The following is a 10,392-nucleotide window of genomic DNA, read 5'->3' on the forward strand; positions in this document are numbered from 1 at the left end:
CCAGGATGCTGCCTGGGAGCTGATGAGATTTTCTAGAAACTTAATTTTTTTTCTTTTTTTTTTTTTTCTTTTTCCCCAACCTAAAAATAAAAAGCCAATTCCATGGAACAAAACCAACCTGGCAAGTTGACTGTGGCATCTGCCTTAGAAAAGTGTTTCTAGGAAAGAGGCCCCAATCCATAACAGGGACACTGGTTATTAACACATGTCAGATGTCTCGTGTGCTGTCTGGTGACAAAAAATAAGTAGAAGCAGGTGAAGCTGGTTAACCACAAGGAATCCCTTTGTAGTCTAAGGAGCAGACAGCAGAAAAGCACTTTAACTCACCAGCATTAAAAGATACCTCTCAATTTTGCAAGCCAAATATTTATATTGCTCTTAGACAAGAGCTTCCACCAGTGAAGAAATCCTCGTGGCTTTTAATTTTATTGCCAGTTTTGGCCCGTGAGGAAACTGGAAAATAATAACTAAATGAAACGGCACTTGGATGAGCAGCACTTCGAGCTATCCCAGGGCAAAGTTGGCATCAGCTGCCCCTTGTAGATGGTTTATCTACACTAAGGAGCTGCCGCAGCAGTGGAGGTGAACACAGCCCTTCAGGCTGATGGTTCCTGCAAGCCCAGGAAGGATCCTGCCTGCGCTCTGTAATTCCAGGGATCAGAACTCCCCTCTGTCTGGGCTGTCCTTTGATCTCATCAGGCTTTCTCTGGATGTTTGGGAAGAAAATGGGGTGGAAATTTAAAACCCCCAGCAGAGTGTGCACTGAGGGAGTGTTTCAGCAGTGTGTGTGTGGGGGGGGATGTTCACAAAATAATGTCCCGTAAAGGGCTGATTTGTTTATTTGAGCAGAACTACCTGAAGCTTTTAAGACACATTACTCGGTGTAAACTGAACTTTGCACTCAAATCCCATGGCCATATTCCAGGGAACTCCAGGGGCAATAAACTGGCCCGAGGCAGAGGGAGTGGGACACCAGAAGCAGGGGCAGTTTGGGGTGCAGGGGATGGATTTCAGCACGGAGCTGGAACGTGGGATTGGAGGAACTCGGGGAGTTTCATCTTTCCATTCGCAGCCACAAAAGTGGTGCAAGGTAACATGCTGAGATCACTTTTCAGTTGTCAAACATCAGCTTTAAATGGGAGTTGCAGATATCCAGGGATCTCTTCCCCATAACCGAAACATGGACTGGGGAAAATACAGAACAGTCGAAATGAAAGAGTTGCCAGCCTTCTGTGGACATTGGGAACGAAGTCAGGGAGCTGAGGCTGGCTGAGGGCCAGCCCTGTGGTCCATGGATATTGTTGTTTGGAGGGAAGGCAGCCCCTTGGAGCACAGGAAATCCATTGTCAGGGTTTGCTCCACACTTGACGCAAAAGCTGTGAGAGAAACGAGCACATGCCCCACGGTCACATCCATCAGTCACACAAACCTCGGGAACGCTGTGCTGAAACTCCCTTTCCCAGAGGAAGGCCAGCCCTCCTCTGAGCAGGGAGGGAAGGGAGCACACACATCTATTCATCCCTTCGTTCCTGGGGAGGGAATTCGGATTGATGCGGTTGGAAAACATCTCTGAGCATCAAACACAGCCACTGCAACGAGGAAAACAACTTGTCTGCTGCTCAGAGCACATGAAAAGAGAGCAAAGCAGCCAGGAGATTGTTCCCCTCCAGAGTGAACAGGCAGGACTTTCATCTTGCAGGGAAGATGCGGAATGGGAACATCCCAGAGCTCAGGGGACACTTCAGAGAGCAGAGCTGGGCTGAGCCCAGGCTGGCATTGCAGGGGGATGATTCAGGCAGGATTTGCCTGGTTTTCATGTCTCCTGTTGTGGTTGATTGTGTGGCCCCCTCAGGGTTCTCTGGCTTTAGCAGAGCTCCAGTCTCTCCCTTTTTCCCCAAACAGTAAAACCGTAAATTGAAGATGAATATTTAGGACAGCTCTAACGCGAGAGGAAATTTGCCCATCCCATGGCAGCTTAAGCTGAAGTTCAGAACTACAAATCACAGGAGGAAGCAGCATCATTAAAGCCTTGGTTGCTGTTTTTAGAGGCAAGGTTTTCTCCAAGCCAGGATTTGTTGGTTTGTGTCTTTCCTCGAGCTGCAAATAGGCCGGAAATCAAATTTCTGTCCATCCTTCGGTGGAGAATCCACAGTTCCCTCGAGTGCCAGCCAAGAGGAGGTGGTTTCTGAAGGAAAGGACCATGAAACCATGGAGGGCAGTAAAGGTTTTGGTGGTTTTATAACTTGAATAGTGCCAATCTGAGGGTGTTACTTTGGGATCAGCAGAAGTTGATGTGATTTTTCTGGAGCTGAGCAGCCTCTCAATTAGAGGTGCTTGCTGTGGAGTCAGAGCACAGTCACGTGGAACACAATCTGTTTCCTCGAGTGGGTGGACCCACCTTAGGAGGCTGATTATTGCTGGTGTTTGCTGTGCCTCTCCCCAGAACTGCTGGAGAAACGTGCCTGGTGTGGCAGTTCCCAGCGGGAAAACCAAATATGTCATCCAGGAGGAAGAGTCAGAGACCTGTGTGATCCCTGGATGTGTTCAGGATCTGTGCAGATCTTGGTCTTAGCTAGAAAATTGCTTAAAAATGTGAGGAAATTGCAGGAAAAAGAAGCTGGGAATGGGTATCAGCTCCAAAATTCCTGGCCTTTGAAGAGTGCTGAGGATTAGAGAGTTCCCCAGATGCACTTCTGTTCTGCAGTCAGCAAAGCTGGGAGCAAAGCAGAAACCAAAGGGGTTTTCCTGATTATTGGGGACTTTGGGAACTCATACAGTGCAGGAACAGAGAGGAAACCAGGATGTCTTGGGGCTGGAGCCAACCTGTGCCTGAAGCTCATGGAGCAACAGCAGGTACCAGCTGAGAAAAGACTCCCAGACCTCTGCAGAGACTCAGGGAGAGAGGAGGCTGGGATGGGAAATACCTGTCTTGGATTGTCTTGGAGCTGATCTCTTAAGCCTCACGTTGGTGTAAGTGGTGCAGGAGCAGCAGATGGGAAAAGCCTCTGGAAAAAGCTGGGCTTTGCTGCTCAGGGTTAACTCTTTGGCCAGATGGGAAGTTGTTCTGTGCTGCCACTTGAATGGATGGGAATGAAGTGATAAATTGGGGGGGAGGACTGGAGGGAATTCTTCTCTTGCATTGGATGGGGGGAATAGCACTTAGGAATTCCCTCAATCTGCTTTTCACCTCCCCTGCTCAGCAGAGTCTTGGCTGGCAGCAGGACTGGCCACCTTCTAGAGCTGCTTTTCCAAGAAATTTGACTTTAGCCTTCCTCTGCTGGGATTTCCTTGGCTTCAGTGGGAGCAGTGAAATCATTCCATGGCATTTGACTGTCCCACCTTGCTGGGGTGTGAAGTGTTGTCTTCCTGAAAATTCCCCACTCTGCTCATCCCTTTGCTTTGGTCCGTGGGCTGAATCAAATCAGAACCCCAATGTGTCATCATCTGCCGGGGAAGGGATTTTCTTTGGATGGTTTGAGATCAAGAGCCCTGGGATTGTTTTAATTTATAATTCTAATTTTGTGTTTTGTTTATTTCTAATTTTTAAGTCACTTGAATGCCAGTGTTAATGCAATGTTGGGGTTTGTGTTTGGTGCAGACCTGCAGCCCGTCACCTACTGCGAGCCGGCCTTCTGGTGCTCCATCTCCTACTACGAGCTCAACCAGAGGGTGGGAGAGACTTTCCACGCCTCCCAGCCCTCCATGACCGTGGATGGATTCACTGACCCCTCGAATTCCGAGCGTTTCTGCCTGGGCTTGCTGTCCAACGTGAACAGAAACGCCGCCGTGGAGCTCACGAGGAGACACATCGGTAATTCCTGCGGCCTCTCCCGGCTGGAGGGGGGAGAGCTGCACCTGATCCTCCTGATCCTGGAATATCCACGGGGCTTTGGGAGGCTGATCTTCCATAAGGCAACACTGGTTGGGGGTTTTTCAGATAATCATGTTAAAAAAACGCTCCAAGGAACGTTTAAATTGGTGCATGGAATAGAGGCAGAATTCCCGTGTGTTCGGGTGGGTGTCAGGGATAATTGTGTGTATTCCTTTCCCCTCCTGCACTATTTGATTTTCTGACTGACCTTTCATAAAATGGAGACTTTTAGTTCCTTGGTTGGCAACTCAATTTCCACTTTCCCTGCTTATACTGCAAGGTAACATTCAATTTGTTTTCCATGAAACTCGGGCTAAACAGAACATCCCAATTTTACTAAAAGACAGAATTTCTTATGCTTTGCTGTTTCCTGCTGACTTCCATCCAAACTGAACCTGATTTTTGTCCTAATTTTGCTCCCCTTTTCTGAGCAACAGGAGAATCCTCCCCCTTGTACAGGAGGATCTTTCCGTACTTGTTTCAAATATGATTTCTGGTAACAAACAAACAGACAAACTAAACAAACAAACAAAAAGCCCCAAGATTTAGAAATCAGATTTTAAATCCCCCTGTGCCCTGTGTTTCCCAGGGAGAGGAGTCAGGCTCTACTACATCGGTGGGGAGGTGTTTGCCGAGTGCCTCAGCGACAGTGCCATCTTCGTGCAGTCGCCCAACTGCAACCAGCGCTACGGGTGGCACCCGGCCACCGTCTGCAAGATCCCCCCAGGTAAGGCACGGCCCACACAGCTCCTCCTGCTGCTGCCAGGGACTGGCTGGGACCAGCTTTGCTCCCTGCCGAGGTGGGGGCGTGGATGTGCTGGCCTCTGGTCCCCACAGCCATCAGGAACTTCTCACGGAGCCGTGGAATGGTTTGGGTGGGAAGAGACCGTGGGCAGGGACACCTTGCAGCAGGTTTTGCTCCAGGGTCCTTCCTGGCACACTCCCAGGGATGAGCAGTCCACGTCCTCTCTGTGCAACCTGCTTTTCCCCCTTTCATAAGCAAATTGACAGTTCAAGCAGGGCATTTTTATAGCCTGAAGGATGAAGGTACTGATGAAGGAAGCTATTGGTGTTCCAGTAGTTGCACTACACTAATTCAAAATTGGGATGAACAGAACTTCAGAATCAGAATCACTGAATCTTCTGAGTTGGAAGGGACCCACAAGGATCCTGGAGTCCAACTCTGGAAGGAATCTGGGGGATCAAACCCAGAACCTCGGTGTTATTGGCACCATGCTCTGACCAACTGAGTTCATCTCAGGTTCTGAGCAGAATCTTCCACTTGCTCCTTCTGTGTTTTACCAGTCTATTATTGACTTGTAATTACCTGATAGTCACTTGGATAACTTTGTCTGTACCTTTAAGTAAAAGGGCAGAAATTTCTCTTTAATTTAGATTCACCCCTCATAGAATTAAATTGTTACTTTTTTTCTGCTCTGTACTAACATTCACCCCTCCTCCCCTTTGTGAATTAGCTTGATTTGAGGGAAATCACATCTGCAGACACCTTGCCTTGCCCTTGGCCTCTTCTCCTTTCACAGGGTGCAACCTGAAGATTTTCAACAACCAGGAGTTTGCTGCTCTGCTGGCTCAGTCGGTGAACCAGGGCTTTGAGGCCGTGTACCAGCTGACCAGGATGTGCACCATCAGGATGAGCTTCGTCAAGGGCTGGGGAGCGGAGTACAGGTCAGCTTTGGGATCAAACTTGGCTCCGTGTCTGTGCTTCCCTTCCACTCCTCCAATTCCCAGCCTAGGAGGGGTCTGCAAAGCCCTTGTTCCCATCTGAAGAGTGGGGGTTAGCCCAGTGTCTGGGTGGTAGCTGTTGGGGTTGATCTCCCCTGATGTTTTTCCCATCCTGTTTGTGTAAAACACACACTGTGGGATGCACCTGGAACACCACAAGTGTCTGGCACCAGCCAAGAGCTTTACCTGAAGCACAGATAAATCCAGATGGTCCAGGGAGAGACTCCTACTGGTTTTATTTCCTTAAAATGAGATGTTGATTTGATGGTTTGAGTGTGTTAGGACTGCCTTGTTATCAAGACAGGTCCACAGTATCAGATAATCATGGAATGGTTTGGGTGAGAAGGGACCTCAAAGCTCATCCAGTGCCACCCATCCATGGGCAGGGACACCTTCCACCAGCCCAGGTTGCTCCAACCTGGCCTGGGACGCATCCAGGGATCCAGGGACAGCCACAGTTTCTCTGGGCAACCTGTGCCAGGGCCTGCCCACCCTCACAGGGAACAATTCCTTCCCAATCTCCCACCTAACTCTGCCCTCTGGCCATGGGAAACCATTCCCTGTGTCCTGTCCTTCCAGGCCCTTGTGGAATTACATCCAGTGTGAGTGTGGATGCTTCCTACAGGTTGGCTTTAATGCTCCTTTTATCAGGGACTACTGGGATTAAACCAAAGCAGATTGGCTTGAAAATGTCTATTTGAGAGAACTGTTTGAGTTACTGCAAAATTCCAGTTAAATCTCCTGCTCCTTTCCTTGGGGCTTGTCACAGGGCAAGGGCTGAAATGTGGGAGAAGCAGGATCCCTGTTTTTCCCAGTGAAAAGGGAAGAGAAATAAGGAGATGCAGTAGGGCCTGGCGTTTGGGATGGATGATATGGTTACTCTGAGCACCCAGGGACAGTGGGGATGGTGTGGGGAACAGAGGATTCCATGGCTTGGGCTGCTGCCCCCGCACTGAGACAGGGAGTGAAGTCAGGGCTGGATAGGACAGGCAGGGGAGACGAAATTCCTTGGAAAATGAACGTTGTTCTATGAGAGAGAAAGCAGGTGAGGATTTAAGCCAAAATTGATTTAGAAATCTGGGGGAGTCCCTGCCCTGCTGAGTCCCTGCCCTGCTGCTCCCCATGGCCTGTGGTGGGCAGGGATCAGCGCCGGGATCAGCGCCGGGATCAGCCAGAGCCTGAGCGCGGCACGTTCCGCTCCCACTTTCTCATTTCTCCAGATGTTTGGAGTCCATTTCGTGTTGGAATTGTCCTGCCTGGGGGCCAGGCCTGGCTCTGAGCCACGGCAGGGAATGAGATCCAGCTGAGCTCCGTCACTTACGGAAAGTCGGGATCTCTCTGGAGATGGGAGCTGGGAGGCCCCGAGCCCTGCGCTCCCCCCAGGGCTGCTCTCCCATTCCTGCCTTTCCCTGCCCCAAAATCCCCCCTCTGGTGCCTTTGCCAGAGCAGGGGAGGGTGCTGAGCTGGCTCAGACATGGAGCTGTTCCTGTGGGAGCAGCATCCAGAGCTCTGCTCCCTGCTTTCTGTTCAGCCTTTTCCAGCACTCTGGTGTTGGGGGGGGGTTTAGATTCGTGTGTGCCAGGGATTTGGGAGAGGGAAGGGACACCCCTGAACAAACCACTCCTCCTGGAATCACTGCATGGCACCAGCCAGGCCCAGCTGCCCACCCTGGTGTGGGAGCACAGAGGGACAGGGATGGAGGGGGAGCACAGAGGGACAGGGATGGAGGGGGAGCACAGAGGGACAGGGATGGAGGGGGAGCACAGAGGGCAGGATGGTGGTGGGAGCACAGAGGGACAGGGATGGAGGGGGAGCACAGAGGGACAGGGATGGAGGGGGAGCACAGAGGGACAGGGATGGTGGTGGGAGCACAGAGGGCAGGATGGTGGTGGGAGCTCAGGGCAGCCCCCAAACTCAGGGTCCCCCCTTCCATCAGCCATTTCTCCCTGAGCCCCACAGGCTCTGTGTTCTGCCTCCCACCACCAGATTCCAAGGACAGCTTCTGTGGGCAATGAGGGTGTAAAACGAGGCTGTTTCCAGGCTGTTTCTCTTGTTTCTCCCTCCTCCACAGCAGCTGTCCCTGCCTCCCTGCCTGCAGCAGGACGTGGGCCATGCCTGGGCACAGGAGGGAGAGCCCCTTGCCCTCTGCCTTGGCCTCCCTTCCCATCTCTTCCTGCTTTACCATCTGGAGATGCTCCCTGGGGTCTGACATGGGAATAACAGGGAGGAGAGTGGGACAGGGCCATACACAGGGAGTGTGGGCACACGAGGGAGAGGCCCCAGGGCTGTGGGGGGGAGTCTGAAGGGCTCAGGGTGATCTCCCTCCAGCACTTCCACCTGCTGCCAGAACCCAAAGATCTGGTAAAAGAGAATGTCTTGGTCTCGGACACCGGGAAACTGACCCTGTCTGGTGAACACTCCCCTCGCTGTCCCAAAAATAAAAATAAAACTGAAGGATTTTGCTGAGATGAACACCTTCCTTTCCCTTCAGGCAATCCTCTGCCTGTTGCCAGCAATCTGAGCATTAAACAGGTTCCTCAGAGAGTTGCTCCTGTGGGATCCTAACAAGTGTGAAGGGACAAGGTGGGTTTTTTAGCACAAGTGAGAGCAGCACAGGCCAGAGGCTGTTCCAGAGCAGAGGCATCCCCTTGGCCCCTAAGCAGGAAGGAACGTAGAGGAGCTGTGAAACCTTCGCCATTTGTCAGGTTTGGTAAATCATTTGTGTCTTGTGTCCCCTGGCAGGAGGCAGACGGTGACCAGCACTCCCTGCTGGATTGAGCTGCACCTCAACGGGCCCTTGCAGTGGCTGGACAAGGTCCTCACCCAGATGGGCTCCCCCAGCATCCGCTGCTCCAGCGTCTCCTAAGGAAACTCCTCCTGGAGGGGGCAACAAAGACTCTGGAAAACCCTTAGCAAAAGGCATAGTAAACAAATTCCCAGTTATTCAAGCGATGAGGAAAAAAAAAATCTGCTCCTTGAAAAAAAAAAAAAAAGAAAAAAAAAAAAAAAAAAAAAAAAGAAAAAAAAAAAGAAAGGTGGGTTTTCTCTGTTTTGTTGGTTTTTAAAATCCCCTGTTGAAGCCACTTCCACTGAAACTGTTGGCACTTTGGGTGGGATGCTCCAGGCCCTTGCAGTTGGAATGTGGAGCTGGAGTTTATCCTGATAAAGGACTGGATAGTCTGTGCCCTCTGTGGGTTGTGGCCTCTGGGTGGGCACACAGGAGCCACCGCAGCTCCCAGGAAACTTTGCCTTTGCCTCACACGACCCTGGGAACGCCAGACACGACTCCTGCTCCTGCATTCCTGGCTCATCCCCCTGATCCACACCTGGAACTGCAGCAGCAGGGGGGGAGAGGAAGCCTTTAAAGCAACCCCAGGAACAAATTCCTCCAATATTGTTCCTCAAAGGAAGGAGTTTCCCCCACTGCTCCACTCCCCAGGGCCACAGCCTGGGGGCTCAGCCGGGACTGCCAGGGAGCCAAAGGCCAAATTTCAGGCTCTTTCTGATGTTGCTGCAGCGACTTCTGAGCGGAGCTGCTCCCAGATGGACACTGCTCTGTGGGCAGCTCTGGAGGGTTAAACCCTTGGCTGTTTGCATGAACTGCAGGAGGTTTGGGATCTGTTTGCTCTCTCGTGGATGGTGTTGGCTCTCCTGAGGCTGGAGGGGATCTGTGGGATCAGCTGGCAGTGCCACAACACAGCCCAGGGTGGGACACCCCTGTGACAGCCTGGACATCTCAGCCACCTCTGCTGACAACTCCTTGCAGCTGATGGAAACGCTCCTGGATGTGTTCCTGCCTGGAGAACTGGGGGGAGTGTGTATTTACTTGTATTATAAAATGTTCATTTTAAACATACATGCTCCAGACTGTTTAATATTTTTTTTTTTCCCTGCAGCAACTGTCATGGCAAACAACTTCCACAACTGGAAAAAAAAAACACCCCAAACCCTTAGCACTTGTTTTTATGGTTCACATTTGCCAAATAAGTCTCTTAACTTTGTCAGTGCTGTCCAATTCTGTGTTTCTTTCTATCTGCAGTGAATAATCTTCTGCATTTGTGCCAAAATATTAGAGGGGGAGGGGAGAAAGTGATAATCAGTTTCCTATGGAAATCTTTTTGTCTTGTTTTTGTTGTTTGGGTTTTTTTTTTTTATTTTATTTTCTCTATGAAAGACAAAGCCAGCAGCTGGATGTGGCTGTGGGAAGGGCTGGCTGGGATGGTTTGTGTTCAAGGTTTCAGTCCTGCAGGCTGAGCTCGGCAGGGCAGGGGGAGCTGCTCGGAATCCCAATTTCAGGCACCTCCCAGGCATTCCCACCTGCTCCTCCCCTGGGGCCTCTGTGTCACCCTCAGCCCCTGCCCTGCCAAACCCCAGCGCTTTTGGGGTGGCTGCTGCTCCTCAGAACGGGCTGGGTTAGAGGGTTTTCTTCCAGAAACAAGAAATTACCTTTTATTTTTTTTTTTTGTTTTAAATATCTGAAATTGAAGTTGTGAGGAAGGTTCTGGGGGGTGGATGTGCTCCAGCTCCTGGGAATATCCTCCTGCAGAGCCCTGCCTGGAGCTGTCCCTGGGCAGCACGAGCTGGAGCAGCACTGGGGGCTTTCTGAGGTGTTTAACTGGTTTAGTCTGATGTGACTGGGGCAGGAAGAGCTGTTTATGTTATATTTTATGTATAAAATAGGGTTTTCTAGCCACTTACAGGGTCAGTTTGTGTCTCACTGTGGTTTGATTCAGCATTTCTGTTCAGACAGAGGTTTCTAACCTGGTTGCAAACAAAAA

The 10,392-nt window shown here is 50.8% G+C and overlaps 1 protein-coding gene across 2 annotated transcripts in view; it reads left to right on the top strand.

The window, feature by feature from the left end:
- Nucleotides 1–8,588, top strand: part of LOC114065087 (mothers against decapentaplegic homolog 3) — a 13,176-nt gene extending 4,588 nt beyond the window's left edge. For both annotated transcript variants that reach the window (XM_027898692.1, XM_027898693.1), the window contains exons 5-8: nucleotides 3,599–3,811; nucleotides 4,461–4,598; nucleotides 5,413–5,557; nucleotides 8,357–8,588. In XM_027898692.1, the coding sequence (XP_027754493.1) occupies nucleotides 3,599–3,811; nucleotides 4,461–4,598; nucleotides 5,413–5,557; nucleotides 8,357–8,480 (620 nt within the window). In that variant the 3' untranslated portion in view covers nucleotides 8,481–8,588. The remainder of the gene's footprint in view (nucleotides 1–3,598; nucleotides 3,812–4,460; nucleotides 4,599–5,412; nucleotides 5,558–8,356) is intronic.
- The last annotated feature ends 1,804 nt before the right edge of the window (nucleotides 8,589–10,392 follow it).

This window comes from Empidonax traillii, unplaced genomic scaffold (genome assembly GCF_003031625.1).
Source record: "Empidonax traillii isolate 1590-97213 ecotype Southwest subspecies unplaced genomic scaffold, ASM303162v1 scaffold616:size383281, whole genome shotgun sequence".
NCBI lineage: Eukaryota > Metazoa > Chordata > Aves > Passeriformes > Tyrannidae > Empidonax > Empidonax traillii.